The sequence below is a fragment of the Pristis pectinata genome, chromosome 14, assembly GCF_009764475.1.
Source record: "Pristis pectinata isolate sPriPec2 chromosome 14, sPriPec2.1.pri, whole genome shotgun sequence".
Classification (NCBI taxonomy): domain Eukaryota; kingdom Metazoa; phylum Chordata; class Chondrichthyes; order Rhinopristiformes; family Pristidae; genus Pristis; species Pristis pectinata.
The window spans coordinates 33,443,406-33,469,927 of record NC_067418.1 but is presented as its reverse complement, the minus strand read 5'-3'; the positions used below and the strand labels follow the sequence as shown (position 1 = coordinate 33,469,927).

General features: G+C 41.1%; 1 protein-coding gene across 7 annotated transcripts in view; it reads right to left on the bottom strand.

The window, feature by feature from the left end:
* lsp1a (lymphocyte specific protein 1 a) overlaps positions 1 to 26,522 on the bottom strand; it is a 215,809-nt gene that overhangs the window by 36,397 nt on the left and 152,890 nt on the right. For 6 of the 7 annotated variants that reach the window (XM_052029175.1, XM_052029176.1, XM_052029180.1 and 3 more), the window contains 4 exons: positions 18,436 to 18,682; positions 15,686 to 15,826; positions 3,990 to 4,031; positions 2,355 to 2,398 (listed from right to left, as the gene is read on the bottom strand). In XM_052029175.1, coding sequence (XP_051885135.1) covers positions 2,355 to 2,398; positions 3,990 to 4,031; positions 15,686 to 15,826; positions 18,436 to 18,682 — 474 coding nt within the window. The remainder of the gene's footprint in view (positions 1 to 2,354; positions 2,399 to 3,989; positions 4,032 to 15,685; positions 15,827 to 18,435; positions 18,683 to 26,522) is intronic. The other variant, XM_052029179.1, reaches the window with a different exon arrangement.

The window sequence follows — 26,522 nt, the reverse complement described above, 5'->3', positions numbered from 1 at the left end:
TCCCAACTGTCAACTTCTTAGTTTATTAAAACATGGACGCATTGCTTTATCAGTGAATGGACGTGGTTAGCAGAAGCAGCAAGTCAATAAACAATTTGTTCCAAGTGAGAAATTAAACCTGATTTTCTTGCATCCTGGAGGTGAAGGTGAGGAGAATTGAGCTCAAACAGAAGCAGACAAAAGGGTCAGAAGTCACTGTTTTCCAGGATCAGTGGGGAACATGAAAAGTTCTGCAGAGTAAGGTTTGGTAGACATTAGTATGGTGAAGCCAAGTTTAATGATGGGCTATGAAGCCAATTTGATTCCAGTTGGATCCGGTATATCCCCTTGAGCTTGTAAGAGTGAAATAGGAGGCTGTGCTGGGGTAACTACTACAACGGGGTGGATAATGGTGAAAACTTAGGTAGGGACAAAAGACAACATAGTTGGAGTTTGGAGGATAAACAAGCAACAGATCATGGTTCAGAGAAGATCAAGGGCTATTCAAGTGGGAGTTAAATGAGAAATACTTTTTCGAAGAAAACAGAACAAAGTGTGATTAATGGGGAGTTTCAGATGGTTAGGTATAAAAGGAAGTGGTTGGCTGTGTCATGCCGGAGATCAAGATCACAGAACGTATTCAGCATGGAGAAGCTGAAGTTTCAGCCATGAATGTGTGTAGAAGCACTTCCCTTTCTGAAGGACAGCAGGCAAGTGTACTGGAGGAGAGAGAGAGATGAGGAAAAGGTGGGACAATGACCGAAGTCACCTAATGACAAAGAATTACATAGCGCAGAGCCTCGGTATGGTGGGGGCTGATGGACAACAAAGGACATAGAAAGAAGCAAGGATGGAATGTGGTTGGGGTAGATGAACAAGAAGAATCAAAGGACTGACCACCACATGGTATGTTGAAAAAGGATAAGCACTGTTACGGCACAGTTGGGAAGAGAAAAATGGTTACATATAATGAACAAGAGAGTTTCAAAATAGATGCATGTCATAGCCCTGTCACAGTAATAGTATGAAATTAATCTGATGATTTAGCTCTTTCTCCATCAGAGATACCAATGGGACAGTGGGAGATCTGCTGAGGATGCAGGGGAGGAGGTTACTTCATTGAGTAGGAGGTTCAGAGAGAGCACAGGCAGAGTGCTGTCCAGACACCATCTGTAAGACAGAGATAAGGGTAAGGTATCTTCATTAGTCAATGTACATCGAAACACACAGTGAAATGCATCTTTTGCGTAGTGTTCTGGGGGTAGCCCGCAAGTGGCGCCATGCTTCTGGCACCAACATAGCATGCCCACAACTTCCTAACCTGTAGGTCTTTGGAATGTGGGAGGAAACCGGAGTACCTGGAGGAAACCCATGCAAACACGGGGAGAACGTACAAACTCCTTACAGACAGTAGCCGGAATTGAACCCGGGTCGCTGGTGCTGTAAAGTGTTACGCTAACCGCTACACTACTATGCACTCAATGTTTTCGGATCAAGACCCTGCACCAAGACTCTGCAGGGTCTCGAGCTGAAACATCAACTGACCCTTTGCCTCCATAATGCTGCTTAACCCATTGAGATCCTCCAGCAGTTTGTTTTTTTTTTACTGTCCTCATGCGACCACTTTGAAGGCCCTAGATGAAAATGGCAAGAGGCTGCTTGGATTGCAAGATGATAAGAGGCATAGCTCGAGTGGACAGTCAAAGACTTTTTCCCCAGAGTGAAAATGACTCACACGAGGGGGCATAATTTTAAGGTGATTGGAGGAAGGTATAGGGGGGATGTCAGAGGCAAAGTTTTTTTTACACAGAGAGTGGCGGGTGCATGGAATGCACTGCCGGCAGAGGAGGTGGAGGCAGATACATTAGGGGCATTTAAGAGACTCTTAGATAGGCACATGAATAATCGAGAAATGGAGGACTACATGGGAGGGAAGGGTTAGATAGATCTCAGAGCAGGATAAAAAGTCGGCACAACATTGTAACCTGAAGGGCCTGTACTGTGCTGTAATGTTCTACGTTCTATGGATTAACATGGCGGGATGGTCCACTATGGAGATAGCTTAGAGCACCTGACAGCCAGTGTCCAGACTTTGAGTTGAAAGTGGGTAGATTCTGGAATCACAGGAGCTGAGCATCAGTCAAAGTGCTGGAAGAATTTGGCCAGTGGGGCAACCAGGCCCCAGCGGAGTCTGATCCTGGGCTTCTGGCACATGTAGCAGCTTCAAAAGCTCCATCATGTGGGCTGCATTCCGGTGGACTAACCGGAGGGAGGAGCATCCAAAGGGAAACTGAGGGAGCTGAAGCTGGGTGAGAGTGAACAGACAATTCAGGGGCTGGTCACAGCAACAGTGCTACTGCTCAAAGTGTTCTTACCTCTTCTTAAGTGAGCGGTTCAAGGATTCCGTTCTTTCACTGATCTGGAAATCAGAAACATTGCAGGGATTAGTCTCATTGTTTCATGGCAACATAGGTTTTCTGGCCAATTTTGACTTGAGCCAAGGCTTTTTATCCTGGGAAACAGATTTGCTGTTACCATGGACACTTCTCTGGCCTAATTCAGCCATGTGTCTCAAAAAAAAGACATGAGGAAAAAGTCACAGGATGTAATCGTCAGGGAGGTGATAAACCTCTTTCAAAACAGCAAAATTACTTCAGAGGAATTACATCTACAGCAGCTGAGGGCTCTCCAGTTGAATGCATTTCTGGACAGACCAGCTGTCCCATACACTGCATGTGGAAGTTTTTCCTCAGATGGAAAGCACAAATGACAGCTCCCAAACAAGAATAAACATTAACGGTTATGCTCATTTAAAAAAAAAGAGGCAGAGGCTCCATTTTTTTTTAAATGTACATTTAATTCCTCTATCTCTGTATGCAATATCTGAGTCCAAGGCATGAAAGCAGTTATCTTCCAGATGAAGGAATAAATAAGTTACCAATTCAGTCAGTATCGGGGAATTGAATCAGTCGGTGATGGTCCTTCACTAATTCCATAGTCACTGATACCAATCCTCATTTCCCAATAATGAGGGCCATTAACGTCTCCCAATTCTCATAATGACTCAACAGGAACAACAGTAGCAGAAATAGTTGGTAACTGTAGGATTTTACAACAAAATAAATATTTTAAGTAACTTTAACGGTTTGCATTTTAAAAGTATTTGTCATGACAAGACTCAGTCTGCTAGGTTTGTTGGGAGTCTGATGGAGCCCAAAACACAAAATCTCCAGCACAGCCTGTAGGACGGTGCAGAAATCAAAATTACTGCTGCCACTGGCACACATGCTGCAGGACATTTGCAGTCATTAAAAAAGTGAAACTTAATGCATGGAGAGGACAAAAAGATTCACTCCAGAGATGAAATGTGGACCTTAAAATAGAGAATAATCAAACATAGTGGAAGAAGCAATCTGAAGTCTGCAAACTGTGCCAGGTCACGTGGGAATTCAGCTTTTGTCAAGAGGTGGCGATATTGCCCTGGGACAGGTCATTGCAGGCAGAGAAGCAAATTAATGGAGGGGAAGAGGGGAAGATATTTTAAATTGTGGAAATGGTTCCACAAATATTTGCATCATTAAATGATCAAAGAATGGATGCAAGAGACTGCTCCTTCGTGTCTGAGATGACCCATTATACATTGCTCCTTCTGGTTCAGTTTAGCTTAGCCACAAGACCAGAAATGCCTCAAGTTTGATCTCTGGTCTATGTTCACCTCTGGTTCTTTCCGTTAGCTGATCTGAGTCAGAATAATGGAAGTGATAATACAATTGAACCCAGTGCAACAGATAGAAGATATAAATGAGCACTGTCAGCCTTGGATAATGAATCCACTCAAAGACTAGGTGATAAATTGTACTTACAAAATGACTAACAATCCAACCGTATTTAATTGACCTGATGACTGAATACGAGATTTCTTTAGATGGTATCAATTGGTATCAACCGTTATGATATGGAACAAGTTAAGATGGCTCATTTGGTTTTAACTGTGCATTTGATTGACTCACCAAGCAAGTTGTTTCTGATGTCATCCCCTCGTCAAACTCTTTCTGAAATTACAGACACAGGCGATAGGAGATAGGAATGCCATGACAAAAAGACAGAAAAATAGCAACAGCCCAAAGATAACTGAGAGCAAGTCTTGTTAGTATTATTGGCAGGGTTACAGGAGAGACATCAAAGAGAATTCAGTAATGCAATGGCCAGGTCCATTTGGGATTTGGGAAAGCAAACGAAAGACATGACACCATGAAATTTCCCCAGACATGTTCTATGTTGCAGAACAGGAGCTTCAGGTTGTCATGTTTAATGCAATTGATCAGGTTTTGTTTTTCCTCAAACAGATGCATGCAAATTTAATAGAAGTTGCTTTAATTCTGTCTGCATGTAGATTCACCTTGTTAACATTGGCTGTAAAAAGGCAATAGGCTGTGATCTGAACTCTCTAAATGACATCTCAGTTTATGAGAGATGTACACATTCCAGGAACAATCGTAACTCAGATAATGGCATTCAGACAGTCATTCATTTCATATAAATAGCTTCACACACCCCACCCCCACCACACACACACACATTTAATGCCATAACAGGAAGACAAAGATAGGCAAAAAAAAAACTACCATATGCATCCCATTGGAAAAACAATAAAGAAAACAACTGAATAATATAATTTGCTCATTTAAAAGTTATGTTATCCCTCCCCAACATCCATAAGGGTGATGGAGTTGGCATTGTTCAAGTACCCCATAAGTTTCCAGTTGGTTTCTTTCAGTATTTTAGTATACTTTCAGCATGGACAGGCACGGTAGTATAGCAGTTAGAGTAACGCTATTACAGCGCCAGTGACCCGGGTTCAATTCTGGCCACTGTCTGTAAGGAGTTTGTACATTCTCCCTGTGCCTGCGGGTGCTCTGGTTTCCTCCCACATTCCAAGGACGTACAGGTTAGGAAGTTGTGGGCATGCTATGCTGGTGCCGGAAACATGGTGACACTTGTGGGCTGCCCCCAGAACACTCTACACAAAAGATGCATTTCACTGTGTGTTTCGATGTACATGTGACTAATAAAGATATCTTATCTTAAAGAATAATATGATTCTCAGCAAGTACAACACATAACTAAACTTATTATGACATAGGAGCTAAAAAAATCAAAGCCCATCATGTACATAAATAATACAAAAATATTTCTAACTACATTGGGGTGTATAAAATGCTCGGATCAGTGACTGCTGGACTCATGCTAAATCTTGCATGCTCCATTTAATGATTCTTTACCTCCCCTCCTTCCTTCTACCAGAAATCAGTTTCCACATTCGTGTCTCCACTCCACCAAGTCCATTGGAACACTTTACTTTTCCCTTTTCCTGCACAGTGAGAAAAGGGAGACAACTGAATGACTTGCCTCCACTATATTGAAGTTGAAATGCAAAGGCCCAGAATGCTTGATGTGTGCATTGAGATAATGGGCTTGATATTAAACTCCTCCTGTTTGTTCAAGCAAATCCTTGGCCTCCCTATTGCTGTTCACAGGCACTGCTGACAACTGCCATCCCTTGAGACCCCTTCTCCAACTTTGTCTCTGCCAATCCTAATATTACCCAATTTCAAGCCACTGTGATAGACAAATACTGAGGTTCCACCAAACCCCATTGTAAACCCTGATCATTCCTGACCATTTGATGCCCACTTCCCATCCCATCACTCTAATCCGACTGTCAGTGGCTGTTCAGATCAAGGACGTCTTGATGTTCTTTATTTATTTCCATGGCAGGTGACAAGCCTGGAAATTTGGCAACGGTCCAGTAGGAAATATAATTAGCAAATGAAATGGAGGACATGGTAAGTATCATCAGGCCTGCATGTCCTCTGATTTCCACACTTCTCTGCTGTTACTGCATCCACCACTACCTCCCCACAAATATCAGAGTTAATATTTCTAATTGAAGCCTGTAAGTCTTCAATGAGGGGATTTCTTTTGTTTTTTTTTGCTTGGGGCATACTACACAGGACAACATAGCATCTGTACAAAATTCTGGGTGCATACTTTTGTAAGATGTGGGATGAAAAGATGTGGTATCCTGTTTGTAAGCCTACACTAAAATTGTAATGTGACAGATTGCATCCTCACAACATCCTGTTTCACAATTCATCAGATGCTTCTAGCAGTTTGTGGTCACTTTAAAAAAAAATTAACTACAGTTTAATCATGTTAAGTGCAAATAATAATGTATTTCAACTGCCATCTTTTTTTAAGGAATGAGAATAGATCAATTTGCTACAAATAAGCAGGGCCTTGGATTTGCTGGAGTGGAAAATTGCCAGTGAGCAGTTACCACAGTGCAGCGAGAAGCTCTTTTAAGATTGGAGCTGAGGTAAATTGTTGAGTGGAACAAATATGTGAATGCTGGCTGCGTGAAAGGATGACCCTTCTATTCCCAAGGCTTCATGCACAGATGAACTGGCCGTACACGTCTAAGGCATTCACAGCCCTTTCCTCCATTTTGCCACAGCGGAGTGAGTACAGCTAAACTGCTAGGCCCTAGGCATGGGCTGCACAGGATGGAGTTATATGGGGGGGGGGGGGGGGAAATGGCATCCAGACGTGCATGGCACCCCACTGCATCTAACAATGAATGCCCAGCCAAGCTCCAGTATGTTATAAGCATGAAGGACATGAAGCAAAATAGTAAACTTGCTGCTTTGATAAGCCCAGGATCCCTGTTACCAATAAGCTTATGGAATAAAACTCCATCATATAATGCCACATAACCAGTGTGCTACACAATATAATTTCAAGTTGCACCAGTACTTTAAGAATAAATGTTAAAGAAATAGGTATCTGGATATGATTTAGAACTTGCTGCAGAAGAGCCATGCAACCCAACACTGAAGGATTAGATTAATCTGCACTCCAGTCACATCCAGTGATAATTGGTGATGGACAGTTAAGTGGCTAATAGAAGGAGAAAGGTCCAAAACAATAATATGTTTGTCTGCTGGTTTATGCCTTCATCAAGTGGAAAAGTCCAGTCTGAAATGTTTACTAATAATTTCTGCCAGAAGCACATCTGCAGGTTGCAAGCTCCAACCAATGCTTGGACAGACCCTGACATCTGGTTCACCTGATATGAGACCCTTGCATGCATGCTCAGTGACAGGCATTTCAGGCTGCAGGTTCCACCTGGTGTGTGCAAGCATCAGTTGAAATGTTGAGGGGACCATCCATCTGCATCTCCTCCTGAAGTACACATTATCACAGAAGCCTGATCGTCACCCAAATCAACCCCACCTCAGGTCAAATCAAGAAATGTCTTGAGTGCACAGGATACAGTGAAGTCTATGCCCCTTCCTGCATTCTGGTTATAATGTTGAATAACTGTGTTATAGAAGCAGTTGCACTTCTGGGCAAGTTGTTCCAGGACAGGTGAATCATTAACATCCACCCAAAAACATGGAAAACTATCCAGCTCGATCTTATCCACAAAATGCAGGACAAATCTAGTCTGACCAACTCTCTTCCAACCAGTCTGCTCTCAATTATCACCTAAAGGATGGAAATCATTAATAGTTTAAATCAGGTAGTACTAACTCTGCAATAACGTGCTCACTGCAGCTCAGTTTGGGGTCTGCCAAAGCACAAATCAGAACACTTTTGCTTGTCTGGTGCAGATCCAAGAAACTCAATACTGGCATTTAACACTTTCCCTCACAGCAGGCTGATCCAGAAGATTAACGCACTTGGGACCCATGGAGACTTGGGCATTGGATTCAAAATTGGTTTGATCATTGAAGTCAGAGGGTAGTGGCGGAGGGGCGTTATTCTGATTGGAGGTCTCTGACCAGTGGTGTTCCACAGGGATCAGTGCTGGGACCTGGGACCTGTTTTGTGATATGTGTACAAATGATGTGGACGAAAATGTACGTGAGCTGATTAGTAATTTTGCAGTCAACATGAAAATTGGCAGAGGTTGTGGATAGTGAGCAAGGTATCAAAGGATTCAGCAGGATATAGATCAGTTGGAAACATGGTTGGGGAAATGGCAAATGGAGTTTAATCCAGATAAGTGTGAGGTGTTGCACTTTGGGAATTCAAATGTAAGAGGAAAGTATACAGTAAATGGCAGGACACTTAGGAGCACTGATGTACAGAGGGACCTTGAGGTAAAAGTCCACAGTTCCTTGAAAGTGGCAACACAAGTAGAGAGGGTGGTAAAGGTGGCATACGGCATACTTGCCTTCATCGGGCAGGATATTGAATATAAAAGTTGGCACATCATGTTGCAGCTGTATAAAACTTTTGTCAGGCCATGTGAGAGTATTGTTTGCAGTTCTGGTCACCGCATGACAGGAAGAATGTGCAGGCTTTGGAGAGAGTGCAAAAAGAGGCTAATACTCTGTAATCCAGGATGTTGTCTGGATTAGAGAGTATTAGCTAACAGGAATGGTTGTTTTCTCTGGATCGTTGGAGGCTGAATGAGTGACCTGATAGAAGTGTATGTAATTATGAAAGCCACACATAGGGTAGATGGTCAGAGTCTTTTTCCCAGGGTGGAAATGTCAAATACTAGAGGACATAGATTTAAGTTGAGAGGGGACAAGTTTAGAGAAGATTTGCGAGGCATTTTTAAAACAAACAGCATGACGGGTATTTGGAACGCACTGCCAGGGCAGGTGCTGGAATCAGATATGATCGCAACGTTTAAGAGGCTTTTAGGCAGGCACATGAACAGGCAGGGGATGGAGGGGTTTAGACCATGTGCAAGCAGATGGGATTAGTTGAAATTGGCATCATGTTCTGTCTGCACAGACATTGTGGACCGAAGGGCCTGTCCTTGTCCAGGGGTACGCAGCCCATTTGATTGATATCCCAAGCACCACCATGAATATTCACTCTTTTCACTGCCAGTGCATTGTGTCTGCCGCATGTTCCAGGGATCAAATTGTGCCAATGCTCCTTCCCAATCAACTTCCAAATCTATCATCCCTACCAATGGTCAGGAAAGAACTTGCAGGAGGCAATGGAGCACCACCATCACCACGGTCCCCGAGTCCTGACTTGGACACATTGCTGGGCCCAAGTTCTGGAACTCCCACACCGACCTGGGCAAGAAACCATGCCACAATGATGGCTGTGGTTCAAGAAGATAGCTCACCGCCATCTTCTCAATGGTAATTATCAGTGGGCATTAAATACAGGCCCTTTTAATGTCATGAATAAATTTTAAAAAATCAAATTTCAGTTACAGCTGAAATCTAATCAATAATTCTGATGACTTATTAATATGCAAGGAATTGTGGGGCTCAGTTAAAGTCTGGAATCCAACAAGTATAATCATAAAGATACATTTTGAGAAAACACACAGCGAAGAATCAAAGCCTGGAATCGAACTGAAAGTTAATAACAGAAGTAGCAAAGAATTAAAGCCTGAAATATAATTGAGGGATTTATATGAAGTCAGGTCTGGTTCAAGCAGCTCATTACCATTATGTAATCATAGAACTTCTAGGACAAAGACAGGCCATTCACCCTTTCTTCCTTTGCCAATTTTTCAATGAGAACTTTCTACTGTAATCCGGGTTCCTTGTTCTTTCCCTATATCCTTTAATATTCTACACTTTTCAAATGTTATCAGCTTTCCTTAAGTACTGTCAGCTTAGGTCAGTAGAAACAAATAATAAACAGTCTATGTCCTTATAACTTTCCCCAGGCTGGATAATTCAGAGCTTAAGCCTTTTTTTTCCACTAGATTATAAACTGGTGGGTATTATTTATCCTATGAGCACTCACAATAATTTGAACAATCTTGATTAGATCATGCCTTATTATTTTGCTGAGGGAAGCAAATGTTTTGTTTTAAGGCTTTCCATAACTACAATTCCTCATACTCAGCACTAAGGCTCTCTCCATAACGGAGTGCCCAGATCTGAATGCAATGTAACCAAGATCTTGGACAAACTCAACATCACTTCTTCATTTTTTAATGCTCAGAGTCTCATTTATAGGATCAAGTCATTAATCACACTTTTTTTTGAATTGCCTTTTTGTAACTGCATTAGCTGCCCAAAGTTAAAGTCAGCCACACAAGGGTAACAAGCGTACAGCACAATTCAGAGTTTCTGCCCTGAGGAAGTGACAAGAAGCAAGAAAACTATTTTTGCAAACCACATGGTGTTTTCATCATCATCTCAACTTGCTGCTGCTTTGTCACTACTGTATGAGAATTTATCAAGCTGACAAGTGGGCTTGCAGGTTGCCTGCTAATTCCTCACAATTAAGAAAGAAATTCCTTTTTTTAAGACATTGCTAATCATTTACAGCCTGAAATGAAATTGCAGCCTTTAAATATCTCTCTTGTGGGCTTCAGTCTTAAAAGCAAGTCCAGCTTCTGATCTTGCACAGGCAACTACTCTTAATTCAGAAGCAATGTGCCTGTATTTCTGTTTCATTTTCAGAAATGGTCATATCATCGCTTAGTATTATTAATAAAATATTGCCAGTTGATCATTGGGAAACTAGATAAAATGTGCATATTGTTCTGCTGCATCATTTCAATACTGCTTCACTTCCTCTCTATTATAGCTAAGAATAAGCGATGTGCTGAAGAACATCTCCCATTTTCTAAACCATGTATAATTTTGACTTTGGCATATTAGCAGGGAGGAACCAGAGAGGAGGAAGCTAGTTTTAAACAGATTTGGCCAAGACACAGAATATCCTTGGCTCATTTTTCTTTTGTTGAAACTGTAATTCTAAGGTATGGGTCTCTATTTTAATACTGTGTCTAGTGGAAGGCAGGTTTATGGGGTTTAAACTGAAGATCACTAATAGAAATCGAACACCTTGATCTGGCCAGGACTATGAATAGTATGTGGTAAGACCCTCGACAACAAAGTCTTTTTTAAATATGAAAGTCAGCTTTTTGCTGGGGTGCAATTCCAGTCGGGTTTAGACGAAGTTGCAAAGCATACCCGAATAAACTACCAATAAGGACTTCTTTTACAAGCACTTAACAATAATTTCAATACGTTTTATTATCTGCTTTATTTTTACAGGATTTGCGATACTGTAACTAAGGAAGCGGTCTATTTATGTGAGGAACATTGTCCATATGGTGAATGGAAAATGGAGTCAGGAAATAGGAAACAGGTGCTTCTGCTGTCCAGGCAACCCACTAAACAAATAGTTTCTTCCCTAAAAGAGGAACATAGCTCTCAATGTGCAAGTAGCTTTTATTTGTTCAAGTGGTCTGTCCAAATTATGGCAAAGAACATCCAGGACATTGTTAAATTGAGCTGAATCACTTAGGCTGAAAGGATTGAGCTGTTTTGAAAGGAAGGGTTGAGTTTTTTGCCACCTGCATTAGGCAAGCAACCATTTGCAAAGCCGGATATGTGTGAATGAGGACCATAAGACTCGCTAAACAAAATGAAAGATGCATGGCTAGCAATCAATCTTTCACTCAAACAATGTAACCCTGGAAATGCTCAGCAGGTCAATATGTTCAACATTTTCTGTTTTTATTTCAGATTATGCAGTACCTTGCCCATGTAATGTTCACAGTACAGAAGCACTAACAGAGGAGCAAGGGTTAATGTGCAATCCAATGGAATGGCCTTCCAGGATAAAATGACACAGATTCTTTTGTAACCTTGCCCATAGCTGTACTATGCAGGTTTCATACTCTCCACGGTGCCACCAAGTCACGTGATGGGCAGGGTTAAGGTACCACCCACAGTGAAAATTAAACCAGCTGCATATGATGGTTTAATGCACAGTGTGGGTGGTATCTAACTGTTGGGCTTTATTATGCAGCATCTGGCAGATCAATGAAAATCTTCCCAGCAGCAGCAAGCTGACTCTTGTACTATGGTGTCTCCTACAGGATTCATTCAAAGGGCCTACACTAACTCATCATCAGGACAGGTATCTACTTTGTCATTGGTTAGTATGCCTTGGAGATGGAAACCTTTTAAGTAAAAGGCCATGCACCATGCAAACAGCATTGTTAGCACCACACATTTTCAAGTTAAATCATGCAACTGCAATTTTAGACAATAAAGTTGTGAGCCACATATTAAAGAGATATTATTTGAAGTGAAAGAATCAAAATCAAGGCTATTTTCTCCTGAGATGTGTTATACTCCAGAATGCTGACGGCATTTCAGAGCTTCACATCATTTGCAAACTCTGAAATAATGCCATTTTTAGCCTGCATCAAGAAGAGCAGTGACTCCAAATCTAACTCCCACCCACTTCGCCCTCAACCCCCATCCCAATGGATATCACAGGGCACTTCCCTTCAGTGTGAAGAACAAATCATCCACTGTTCTCTGCTTCATCCTCTAAGCAAATTTTGTAACTTTGCTGTTAACATCACTTTCATCCATGTTTTACTTTTAATTTTGAAAACAAATATGACACTTTATCAAGTGCTTTTTGAAAGTTTCTTCTTCTGAAGCATTCCCTTAGGATCAAGGATGAATTGTTGCCACTCCAGTTCTTTGGGTTCTAAGACAGCCGATGAGGCCAATATGGGACCTACAAGCTCTGTCTGAGATAGGAGCACTTAATGAGTAGTTTGGGGAGGTAATGTGCTCCTTCTGTCAGTAACGTTGGGGTTCTGTGTTCCTGATGGAATATTCTTAAGGTTCTCAATGCCATTCCAAATGCTCCGCCTCCATTGTAGTAATGGGCCAGGGATTCCCGAGATTCAGTGAAGAGGTTACACATTTTCAAGGAGGCTTTGAGATCATCCTGAAATCCTCTCCTCTGTCCACCAGGTAATTTCTTCCTTTGACAGAACTCAGACTAGCATATCTGTTTTCGGGAATCTAGTGTTGGGTATATATGCAACATGACCTGGCCATTAGAACTGACTGAGTGTAATTAGCACCCCAATGTTCAGACATTGGCCTGAGAGAGGACGTTGACATTGGTTCATTTAATCTGACAGTGGATTTGGAAAGTCTTGCAGAGGCAGTATTGATGGTACCTCTCTAGTACTTTAAGTTGCACAAAGGCCAGCAAGGCAAAGACCACTGCTTCCTGGCAGACCATGAGCTTTGTGCTGACTTTGAGATGTTGACCTTCTAACACCTTTTTCCTCAGATGGCCAAAGCCTATGTTGGCATACTGACCATGAATTTCATCATTTATATTTGCCTTTACTGATAGGTGGTCCCAGTTTCCCAGAATCTCTTCATGGGCCATTATTGTTAGAGGTCAGTATTGTACCATGGGAGCAGGTTGGTAGAGGACCCTTGTTTTGCAGATGGTAAGTCTATGACCCATTCTCCTGTATACTTCAGTAAATGTACAGGCAATGATTTGCAGCTTGGCCTCTGAACATGCATAAAAGCATGTACCATCCATGTACTGCAGCTCGATGACTGAAGTTGGGATGGCCTTGGCTTTGGACCAGAGACTACATATATTTATCCCTTTGTCCCATAGATCAGCTCCACTACTGTGGGAAGCTTATTGTAGGTGAAGTGCAGCAATATAACTAGAAAGACTGAGAAAAAGTCTGCACTGATATTGTGTCTGTTGTGGACTCATTGGTTAAGATCCTGGCTTGGCATGCCATCTGATACCTCATCAAAAAATTAATCATTTCTCGAAGATGATTTGCATCTAAACTATGCTGAGTTTTGATTATTAACCTAAAAATTTGCGAATGCCGTCAATACATCTTCAATGTGTGCCAGACACTCATTGATACAGTTTAATGTAGTCCACAGGACCCATATGTCCAAAGGTAAGTTAGCTCATTTTTATAACCATATGAATCCTATATGTGATAGATGTAAATCGAATGTGGCTTCTTTGACACATATGTTTTGGTCCTGTCCTCTTCTGGAAAAATATTGGAAAGACATTTTTAACATTATTTCAAACGTATTGAAGATTGATTTACAACCTCACCCTATCACTGCAATTTTTGGATTACCAAGGATAGAGTCTGGCCATTTATCTCCTTCCACTAACCGTATGATTGCTTTTGTTACATTAATGGCCAAACGATCCATTTTGCTTAAATGGAAGGATCCAATACCCACTACTACTTTTCAATGGTTTTCTCAAACTATATCATGTTTAAACTTGGAAAAAATTAGGAGTGGTACTGTTGATCCTTTGCTTAAATTTGAAGATATTTGGAATCCAGTTATTCAATATTTTCACATGATGTAGATCCCCTTTCAATAACTTTCCAACTTAGAGGAACGGACTAGATGACATAATATTGCTCTGTTCCTACTGAGAAATTTTAGCCCAGTTTTTTTTTCTCTTTTTTTGTTGTTTGTTTTTTTTTAAAAAAGTTTTTATTTGTTTAGTTTATATTGTTTATAATTTTTTTTATTGATTTGGGTTTTTTAAAAAATTTATATAATAAATCTTCTTTCCTTTCTTTTATATTATATTCATTTACTAAGAGATCGTTGGATCTACAGTTTTTTTTTATATTTTATTGTTCTTTATGATTATGTATTCTATGATTGTTATCCTGATCTCTTTGTATTACATGCATAAATATTGATGCTATATATTAATTTGTATTAATTTGAAAACTAATAAAAAGATTGAAAAAGAAAAATTTCCGAATGCCAAGGATATTTCCCAGATTATTGACTCAAAGTTTCATCAAATATTGATGGACCTTTTTCTTGCTTTGTTTTACCTCATTAGAAGAGCATGTAACATTCGACAGCACCACCCCATCCAAAGAGGATTGGAAGATTATGCCCAGAGCCTCTAGAATTTCCACTCTTACTTCCCATGGAATTTCCACCTTTAGTAACCTAGAATGTATCCCAGCCAGATTGTAGATTACTCTCTTTAAGTACCTCAATCTATTTATTGAGATAAATCAAAATGTTACCCCCTCATCTGTTCGTAGGGCTTTATACATGAAATGAAATATCAGATTAATTTGGTTGATAGATTGCAATGCAAGATAATGCCATGGGTGCACTCTTTACGTGAACACAGAAGTGCCCCTATGTATGTTCCTTGCCAGTGCTAAAGATTCAGATATATTGGAAGGTTCATTGCACTGTCAGAGCTCTATAGCAAGGCTCCACATTGACTAGAGCATCATTTAAGACTTCAGACGTCTTTAGAGAGCAAACAAAATACACATTCAATTCTGAATGACAATCACAATGTGTAAGCTTGTCTCACCAACAAATCAATGCAACTTCAGAAATTAATTTATCTGTAAAGACTTGAGGAATATTATAGTTTTGGTTCTGTTGTTAAGATGGTTAGCTAGAAATCTTAGTTGGCATACTATAATGTTATCCTATACACTGAACAAAGCCCCATATGCCACAGACTATCACTTTTTAACATTACAAACATTTTTGCAGAGCAAACAAAAACTGTATTCATTCTTAGAAGGACAGATAGATGGTGAATGAACATCATGATACTCTTGTTAGTTGACTCCTGGCATTCCAGGTCACTGTTTACACCATGTACTGCAGTGAAGCTTCATGTAAATGAGAGTCTGGAATGACATAGGATTTGAGTTTCGTTCTGTGCCCTCCCATGCAAATACTTCACTAACTTAATGTTGTGTAGTTGCATTGTCCCCTCTTACATATTCACCTTAAGTCTTACATAGTGCTATTAGCCTTGTGGAGCTTAATCTTTACTCAAGCACTGTCAAAACAAAATAATCTATAGGAATTCTTACCTTAAAGGTTGGGCTCCTGGGACTGAGGGGGAGGAATGGGTCCTCCATTTCACTACCTGAAATACTAAGCACTTTCTGGCGTTTCTCCGCTGCCTCCATCCTTCGCTTCTCTCTCTCTTCTCTCATTCTTCTTTTCTCCTCCTGTGTGAAGATAAAATTTAATCGTATTGGATGTCCCACCCAATATGACTTTTAACATTTTAACTGTAACACTGGCATCTCAAAAAAATTCTATTTTAATTATGTTAGTAAAATGAGCTTTGATTTCTATTTTATCTGTTTATGTAAGTTTTATGTTGTCACATTATTGGTATTAATTATTGCAATGTTTTTGAAGCACTTTAAATTAACACAGCATTGGATCACTCAAAGCTACATAATCTACCACACCTAATTTGATCATTCCTCTCATGTGATCAGCTACCAGCCCTAGAAATGCCAGCTGCATCTTCCGTTTTATGAGTGCTTCAAGCAGACCATAAGCAAGGTGAAACAAACTGAAACAAATGAGCAACAGCATCTATTTAATCTAGCACCTTTAGCATGACAAAATAACCAACAATTCATCAAAGGGCTGCCTGAGCAAAACCAAGCTAAAGAAAAAGATAATGGAATGGGTTACTAAAAAAGCTTGTTTGAAGAGACAGGTTTTAAGGAATACCTTAAAGGAGGTGGAGAGGGTTTGAGGTAGCATTCGATGCAACTGAATGCATGGCCAAGGTTTCAAATTGGATCATGCCAAGACAGGGGAGGGGGAATGGAATCAATGCAATTTAACTAGTCACTGTTAGTGCATGCATGAGTCCTCATGAAGAAAAATGGAGGTAACCAAAAAAGCAAAGAGCTGCTGAAAATCTGGAAGGTCCTTGACCTGAAATTGTGTTTGTTGCCAGAAATGCTGCCTGACTTGCTGAATATTTCCAGCATTTTCTGTTTATGTTTTTTGTTGAAGAGTTGGCGTGTGGGCCATCATGACAATGGAGGAAGTGGAATATCAATCAATTAAACAGGCGCAGTAGCCACTAAGTAAGGATCCCTTTCAATAATTGAAGAAGCTTCAGAGAAGAGCAAACATCTACAACTGTATGCAGTAATTTCCTTTTATGTTGGGTGATGTCAACCTTTGGATCAGCTGTAATTCCACTTTACCGGGTCTCCATCATTCTACATCCCACTGGGGTTGCTGGTGATTTCCCAGACTTTGTTGCATGTTTATTGCAACACAGGCAAACCAGAGTTGCATAAAAGTGGCAGTAGTGAGTGTTACTTGCTCATGCCTCATTCTTAAAGTAACAACCCACTTGGATTTTAGTGCCAGGATCCCTGGCAAATATTTTGCTGTGGCTTTCTACAAATCCTTGCATGATTTTGCAAGTATCTTGACTATAGATTGTATTTATATACTTCTTGTTTTCAAATGCCAGCTCCACCACAAAAACAGTATCATATATTGTGTAATATATGAGGTAATTCTGCATTACACAAGCCTCACAAGTATCTGCCCACGTGTATCACATTTTGGACATTAAGTTCAAAGTGTTTAAAGGATCAAAAACAGGAAAACTGCCAGTCCGCCTGATCAACTTTTACTAGGTTAAGTTGGATCATTTGGTTACGCTCTGATCTTGGGAGTTAAAATACTGTAGGTTTCAGCTTCATTCCAAGATTTATAATTCATAATCTGGTTGAAACCTCAAAGCAGATCTAAGGGTGATTTGCATGACAGGCATGTCATCTTTTAAGTGAGACACTAAAGAAAGAATGGTTGTATAAATGGAAACAAAAATCACTTTGGAAGGCATTGCTCCAATGCAGTCCCATGGAGAGACCAGTCATCCTCCATTCCCACACACTCAGAATGACTTTGTTCACAGCTAATCATTATGAAAGGTACTCAGCTGAGGTTGATCCTCTCATCATTGCCCACTTATCAGCTCTTCAAATGAGGGTGGTTCTGTAATGATCAGAGTAGAGACCCTGGGCAATCTTCTTTTCCTTTAAGGCAGTGAAGCTAATCATAGCAGACCCACAGCATAGGAGGCTAAAGAAATTTGGCATGCCCCGTGGACCCTCACCAATTTTTATTGATGCACCATAGAAAGCATCCTATCTGGATGCATCACGGCTTGGTACGGCAACTGCTCTGCCCAGGACTGCAAGAAACTGCAGAGAGTTGTGGACACAGCTCAGCACATCACAGAAACCAGCCTCCCCTCCATGGACTCTGTCTATACTTCTTGCGCCTCGGTAAAGCAGTCAGCATAATCAAAGACCAGACATTCTCTCTTCTCCTCTCTCCCATCGGGCAGAAGATAAAAATGCCTGAAAGCACGTACCACCAAGCTCAAGGACAGCTTCTATCCCGCTGTTATAAGACTATTGAATGGTTCCCTAATACGATAAGATGGACTCTTGACCTCACAATCTACCTCGTTACGATCTTGCACCTTATTGTCTACCTGCACTGCACTTTCTCTGAGGCTGTTGCACTTTATTCTGCATTCTGTTATTGGTTTACCTTGTATTACCTCAATGCACTGTGTAAGGAATTGATCTGTATGAATGGTATGCAGTTTTTCACTGTACCTTGGTACGTGTAACAATAATAAACCAATTCCAATTTCCATGCTGTACCTAGCTAAGAACTGCTAATCAACACCAATGGCGACCAAGCCATGAATTTCCTTAGTCTGCACCATTCTGAGTTCTCAACTGATGGAAAAGCCTTTAAAGCCCGAGGTCACGCCCACCTCCTCCCTGACTTGCAGCTCCTGTTCCTGCTGCTGCCGGCGTAGCTCCTCCTCCTCCCGCACCTTGCGCCGGTCTTCCCTCTTCTTCTTCAGCTCCTCCAGCTCAAGCTCCATATCGTGGCCCCGCTGCCGCAGGCGCTCATACTCCTGCATTTCCTTCTCATCGAGGCTCCGGCGGATCTGCTCCAGCTTCTGTTCAGCTTCCAGGCGCGCAAGCTCTCCATCCTCGTCGGTTTCTGGGAACTCGCTGGAATTGGGGGCAGAGGAAAATAAGAACAAATATTTACCGGCAGGTGTAAATCGAGGCATGCTCTGTACAAACTTTGATCAAAATGAAAGCAGCTTCACTGTTGCTCCTGTAGAACCTGTTTTTACAAATAACCCAGCTCAGTGCTGAACCCCACAGATCAGGAAACCCAGGCAGGATCCACAGCTGGTGCCGAGCTAGCAGAGGCAGAAGAAAGAAGGGCACCTACTCTACTGAGTCAGTTTAACACAATTCCTCCGCACCATCAGAGAATAACCCACAAAAATCCACTGTAACCTCAGGCATAGCTGGAGTGGATCATGTGTACAGATGAGGTGCTTTTAAGGGTAAACTAAATAAACACAAGTGGAAGAAAAGAAACGAATGTTTATGCTGATAGCATTGGGTGCAGAGGAGTAGAAGGCAACTTATGTGAAGCATTAACACCTACATATATCAGTTGAGTCATAAAATCCATATAATTTTGCATCATGCCAGAAAATAGAGGAAACATACAAGTTTACAGTTCAGATGGAAGGCTTTTCTTGAAAACTAAACAAAAAGATTGCAGATAATAAAGACTACAGGGAGGAAACATACACTTCAGTCAAATAATGTTCAGGAACATTAAGGTATTAAACAGGCAAAGGATGAACGTCTTGCAAAGGAAGTGAGCAGCCTGAGGGAAATTGGAAAAGAGGAGTGATTGAAAACCCAGGGTTGGGGTTTAAATTAAAACAGATTTGAAAATAAGGGTGTTACAAAATGCTGGTCAATATTCATACAAGAAAGTTGCAGGATGCATAAGAAAATAATGCCGAAGACACAAAATTAGGTGGAACGGCATGTTTTGATGAGGATACTGTGACCTTGCAATGGGACATAGATAGAGTGAGTGATTGGGCAAAAACCTGACAAATTCAGTATGGGAAAGGGTGAGGTCATGTACTTCAGAAGGAATGAAAAGGTGGATTATCATCTAAATGGAGCAAGACTGCAAATGAGCGAAGTTCAGCAGGATCTAGATGTTCCAGTGCATGAATCACAAAAGGTCAGCAGGCAGGTGCAGCAAGTAGTTACGAGGACAAGTGGCACACTGGCCTTTAATGCAAAGGATCCCCTTATTCTAAAAAGGATAATAGTGGCAATGGAGGCAATGCAAAAGAGATTCATCCAGCTAATTTCGGAAATGAGAGGGTTGTCATCTCAAGAGAGCCTGGACAGATCTGGTCCATATTCTTTGGAGTTTAGAAGAATGATGGGTGACCTTATTGACATATACTGTAGAAGCTCCTGAGAAGACACATCAGGGTAGATATCTGTTTTCACTTGGAGGAATCTTGAACAAGGGGATATGGTTACAGGATGAGGGGCCAGGCATTGAAAACTGAGCTGCACACAAATTTCTTGTCACAAAGGGTGGTGAATCTCTAGAATTCTCTACCTCAGGAGACTTTGGAGGTTAGATTATTTTAAGTATTTAAAGTGGAGGTAGATAAATATTTGAAAGATAGATGAATTGAGGGCTATGGGGAACTGGCACAGGAGTTGAGGCCAGTGTAGATCAGTCCTGATCATATAGAATAGTAGGACAGGCTTCAGGGGTCAGGTGGCCTACTCCTGCTCCTTTTTTCCTGTGTTCTCATGTAATGAAATATTGTTCTTAAAGCTTAATGTTAGGCTTTTTTTGAAAAGTGTATATGATGGAGAGATGAGAGTTAATCGTGAGTCATAGTTTCGGGTTACATTTCTGCATTTCGTGACATGATGTCATGGCAGAGTGTGGAATCAGCACTCAAAGACAGCAGGGCAGAGGATGGCATTTGAAAATGGTTTCCCTATGCATTCTCAGGTGTGGTTAATCTATCAAGCCAAAATTTGATTTTAAGTTTGAAAAGTTGGATTATCATTGAAATAAGAATCGGCAGCAATGACATTTTTGTGAGGAATAGTACATCGACAATACAGTTCACATTTTCTGTGAATTTTTTATTTCTATAATATACAAATCTATAGGAGTCCAGTAGGACTGAAGCTTGACTGATATAAATATGTACATGGGTACACAAACTGCCGTTTCAGTTAATGACCGGCTTTGCTCAGCTTTCAAGAAAAACAATTATATAATTGACACAAACGTCGTTTCAAAAGCAACCACGGCACACTTTATCATGTTAGGGTGAGTTTGGGAATGACCAAATGATTACCAATAAACTAAATGGTGGTCTTCAGGAATTGATAAAGGTGAGATTTATCTCTCCTCTCGCATTATCCAGCCATAAGAGGTTAGTAATTCCCCAGGTAACAGTGCAAAGATGATTATTTTTGAACTTTATCCAAAGACTTATTCCTTAAATTTAGCAAAATTTGTGAATTTATTTACCAATAAAGTTAAGACCATAATATAGGCCATCTGCCTGTCGAGCCTGCTCTGCCATTCAATAAGATCGTGGCTGATCTGGCCATGGACTCAGATCCACCCACCTGCCTTTTCCCCATAACCATTAATTCCCCTACTATGCAAAAATCTAACTGTGCCTTAAATATATTTAACGAGATAGCCTCTACTGCTTCCCTGGGCAGAGAATTCCACAGATTCACTACTCTCTGGAAAAGCAGTTTCTCTTCATCTCTGTCCCAAATCTACTCCCCCAAATCTTGAGGCTATGTCCCCTAGTTCTAGTCTCACCCACCAGTGGAAACAACTTTCCTGCCTTATTCCTGCCCTTTCATAATTTTATACGCTTCTATAACATCTCCTCTCATTCTTCCGAATTTCAGCGAGTGTAATCCCAGGTGAGTCAATGTCCCATTATAGGCCAACCCCCTCATCACTGGAATCAACCTGGTGAACGTCCTCTGCACCACCTCCAAAGCCAGTATATCTTTTCTCACATAAGGAGGCCAGAAACTGCACACAGTATTCCAGGTGCAGCCTCACCAGTAACCTGTACTGGTGCAGCATAACCTCCCTGCTCTTAAATTCAATCCCTCTAGCAATGAAGGCCACCATTCTATTTGCCTTCTTGATAACCTGTTGCACCTGCAAACCAACCTCTTGCGATTCATGTACAAGCACTCCCAGGTCCCTCTGCACAACTGCAATGTCTCACCATATAAATAATGATCTGATCTTCTATTTTCCCTTCCAAAGTGGATGAGCTCACATTTACCAACATTGTACTCTGTCTGCCAGACTCTTACCCACTCACTTAACCTATCTATACCTCTCTGCAGAGACTCCACATTCTCTGCGTAATTTGCTTTTCCACTCAATTCAGTGTCATCAGCAAACTTAGATACGCTACACTCAGTCCCCTCTTCATATTGTTAATGTATATCGTGAACAGTTGCAGGCCAAGCACTGACCCCTGAGGAACCCCGCTCACCACTGATTACCAACCAGAGAAACAGCCATTAATCCCAACTCTCTGCCTTCCATTGGCGAAGCAATCCTCTATCCATGCCAATACATGAAGAATATCCACTGCCTTGCATAGGTAGCAATATCCAGGTCAGACAAAGCACAAATTAAATGCATCGTAAACATTATTGTAATCAGCCCAGGATATATCTTTGCCCGATAGTGATCACCAAACACCTGTGCAATATCTTCCTTTTCGCCTATTTTGCCAAAGCAGCCAATGCATAATCCCACCGAGCGAGAGTGAGAGATGAATGTTTGTTAACACAAAGATAGTGTTATGAAAGTGAGATGAAATGTTCCAGGTCCAGAGTGATGATGCTCTCTGAGTTGTGCTGAAATATCCGTCTCAACACCAGCAATTTGTGCACAGCATGGAAAACTGTTAGATTAACACAGATTAAATTACAATAAAAGGAGAGTTTAGTTATTTTTAACTGCACGTGGTTAAAATATGGAAGAGGGATGAAGAAAACAAGTGACCACAGGAGTAAATGCAAGAAAAAGATAATTCCAATGCTGTCTTCTGATCCAACTAGACATATTATGAGAGGAAATGTAATAATAAAAATACTGCAAGCTGATTTAGTGAATTGTTAATGTCAGCATTGCTGGAGAGTAGGACAAGCATAAGTCACTGGTTCAACTTCCTGGATCGGTGAATCATTAGCTGATCTTAGCAAGGCCAAGATAACTGCAATTGGCCTTAGTGTCCCTGAACCAAGATGTGGAGTTCGTCCTGTCAAGGTGCTTCCTCTTGTCCTTTCTCTAATAATGTCAGCCACAAGATGTAACAATGAAAATTAATTCATGGCAGATCAGTTGACACATCCTCCATGGACAAATAGCTTTTGAGGAGAGGTATCAAGAAAACCAACCTCTGTGAAACAGCACATAGAAAAGAAATCTTTTGAGGATGAACTTGCATTGAAACTCATGTATTAAATCTTGGAGACCATGAAATACATTTGCTTTGGGCATGAATAGTTGGCTGTTTCTATTAGGGAAATTAGAGTCCTGTATGTGATACAAATCACTTATAAATAGAACTGAGGGCAAATTGCTCAAAACCGTGTGTCCCTGTGGTTGTGGTCAGGTCAACTTGTATTATTGAAAGTGGTTCCATTATTTTGACAGTGCACCTCATACACTTGGCAATATGAATGAACATGAATAAAGACAGGCTGGGGAAGGAAGCACTCCTTTGCACTGTAAGTGCACAGTGAAAAGGCTTAAAACAACCCGAGTTATTGGTATCTTCACTGCACCCCAGAAAGGAAGGTCAGCACCCATTCCCAAATCAAAAATACTTCTAAACTTTATTCTGTAACATCTCCAAGCACTGGTCATTTAAATAAGAATATTGTTTTTGCTGACCATAGTTTAGCTCTTAGGACTTGAGCAGACTACAACCGGAGCACTGGACTGTTTCGGAATGACATTCTGTACAACCACATTCAATAATGCAATACATCTATCAACATTTATTGGTATGGGTCATGGAGTTGGATGTCAGGAGGAAAATACCAATGGTTATAGCTACACTGACAAGACGGTCAGGATCATCAGAGGCTAGCACTCTTAGTCTCTGAACATCAACACAAGGTCTCCTCTACAGAATATCCTTCGGCCAACCACGTACAAATGCTTCTTCAAAGTTCATCCCCTTCTACTTGCATCAAGAATGGGGTAACAGATGCTCTCATAATTCTTCCAGTAATGCAGTCCAAGTCAGCCCACAACAGGACCTGGATAACAGGCAGGCTTGAATGACAAGTAGCATATAATATTTATGCTAAGTAAATGATAGCTGTGGCTCAGTGCTGTCACATCTGTATACTAGAAGGTTGCAGTTCAAATCCTGCTCCAAAGATTCAGAGCAGTACAGAGGACTCAGTGGGACAGTCATCCTGCCTAACATTTATCTTTCAACCAGCATCTGAAAACACATTATCTGTTCACCATTAAGGGCCTCACTAATCGCAAAATATCCAAACTGTTTTCTGAATTTCATGCAGTCACATTTGAAAAGTATTTTGTTAGCTTTAAAGCACTTTGGGAATTCCTGAAGTTGCAAAAGGCACCATATAAATTCATTTTTGCTTCTTATTAAACTCGTAGAGAAAAATCATATTCTCTTTACTCTAAAATGTTAACGTGTGTTAATTCCCCATAATCAAATTCCTGAAAGTTATCATTAATCGGCCACTAAACTGATCAACACTATGGCTGAGGACAGAACTGGGCTTTAACCACACTCAACAAGCTCAATGCCATCCCACACAACACAGTTTGCTTGATGTGTATCTCTGCCTCTGAAAGCCAAGGCAATGTGGTGCAGTGTGTATTATCAACAGGATACAGTACACAACTCACCAAACATCGCCAATTCAACATAATTTCCTGGCTCCATGTCCTCTCCAACCAAGAAGGATGAACAGGAAGATCAAATGAGCTTTGTAACCTCAAGTCCTCCCAGCAAGTCATACAATATCTTGACCAGGGCAGACACCAGCCTTTCATTCGGCATCAAGGTCAAACTCTTGGAGTCCCCTTGCAACATTATTGTGAGAACATCAGCTCATGTAGCAGCAGTTCACAGAGAAGCCCCTTCTCCTAGTTATCAAAGTTGGCAACAAATTTCCTCTTACCATTGCCTCCTACTTTGAGAAAACATGCAAATAAAAAGTAAAACAAAAATATTGTATCATTAAACCAATATACTGAATATCAATGGAAGAATTTGCAGGTTTAGGGACAATTCCTTTTCCTATTCCTTCAGTTAACATTGACAAAACTGATGAGAATCCCTTCCTAAGACATGCTGAGATCTTGCTGGACAGCAGTTAATCCTCTAATACCCGAGTCAACCACATATTTTAAGGTGTGGCCTAAAAAGTATATTTTCTTTACGGCTGAGCTCATTCCCACCATGGTGTGCACTTTCAAGCACAGGGCGGATGGATCTTGATACATAAAGGGATCAGCCAAGTTTCTTTGCCTTTCAAAGCTCGTACTTCAGAATAAGATTTGGCTTTTGGCCAAGAGTGCTCCCAGCAGAACCACACCGGGGCCCTTTTACAGAGCCATAGGGTGGGTCATTCCTAGGATTCCAGCTGCTCAAGTACACAAGATCACCATCAAGTAACTTATACTCTTTTACTGGAGTGAGGTACAATACTAATGGCATGGGAAAGACAAAAGTATCTGTTTAAAACAGCAATACCATGGAGGATTCCACCCTGCCAAAATGAGCATCCAGTTGCAATTTCATAGTAAATCAACAGCTGTTTCATGGGTGTGCCAACTCAAAACTCTGTTCTACTGAGTCCCCTTGGGAAATCAGCAATCACACGATTATGAGAAGCTGAAGGCAGGAAGGCACTGCACAAGCTGCTTCTTCACAGAGGCCCATCGCAACTCATACAATGGCACCATTTCTGCTGAGAAAGTCTAAGTTGCTACTCCAGATCAGACAGTAAGCCAAGGTTGCACCTGCAGAAGGATTGTATTACCTGTGCGACGAATGCCGCGATGAACTTCGCTGAACCTCAGCCATCAGAGAAACCAAGTTGCTTCTCGCCTCAGTGCAACACCAGAAAATAGAGAAGCAGCTACACAGGAAGGAAGCTGTGCAATATAACCACAATATGTGAAAGCCACAATGTTAACTCTTAAAAGCAACACAAGAGGTTTTTTTGCCACTTCACAACTTAGTGTAGGAAAAGTGTGCCTGAAATCCCTTTCCCAGAACATTCATCAGCTGTTGCCAAAGGCGCAGGCATGTTGCTGAGGTTCAACTTCACCTCACGTTAAGAATTGTGCAAAATTGGCTTCAGAGAAGAGGAGCAACTTTGCCATTAGTTTTCCTATCCTTCTTGGGATGGAAACTTCTTCCTCTGATTGTCGCTTTGTCTCAGTGTCTTCTCTCATTTACTCCCTGTGATACTGGAGGGAAGCTGGCAAACTGAACAAAGGTACTTCATTCATAAAAGAATTTACAGCCAGAGAGAAGTAAAATTTCTATACTTTGTGCCTAATCCATAGAAATTGGCACTTTTCTACAGATACCGGCAGACTTTTTAGCATGTTCTATGCTAAAACTTCTCAGACTGTCCCTTGGGATCGAGGACAATTTCCACTGCAGTTTTGTAGGTCCTGAGGTAGATCATAATGCTGATGTGGGAACAGCAGACTTCTAAAGGAGGGACAGGTGTTGGCCGATGGGGTAGGTAGGTGAGTAGTTTGTGATGTGGTCCGCTCTTTCTGAGGCTTACGATGGGCCTCTAAAAAGACCACTATCAAAACTATAATGTACGATGGTGTTCCTCCGTTTGTCCCCAACACAGTTCTTGCAAAATATCACCGATGACATTATAACAAACAGTACAGACTGTATTACTAACAAATACGTTG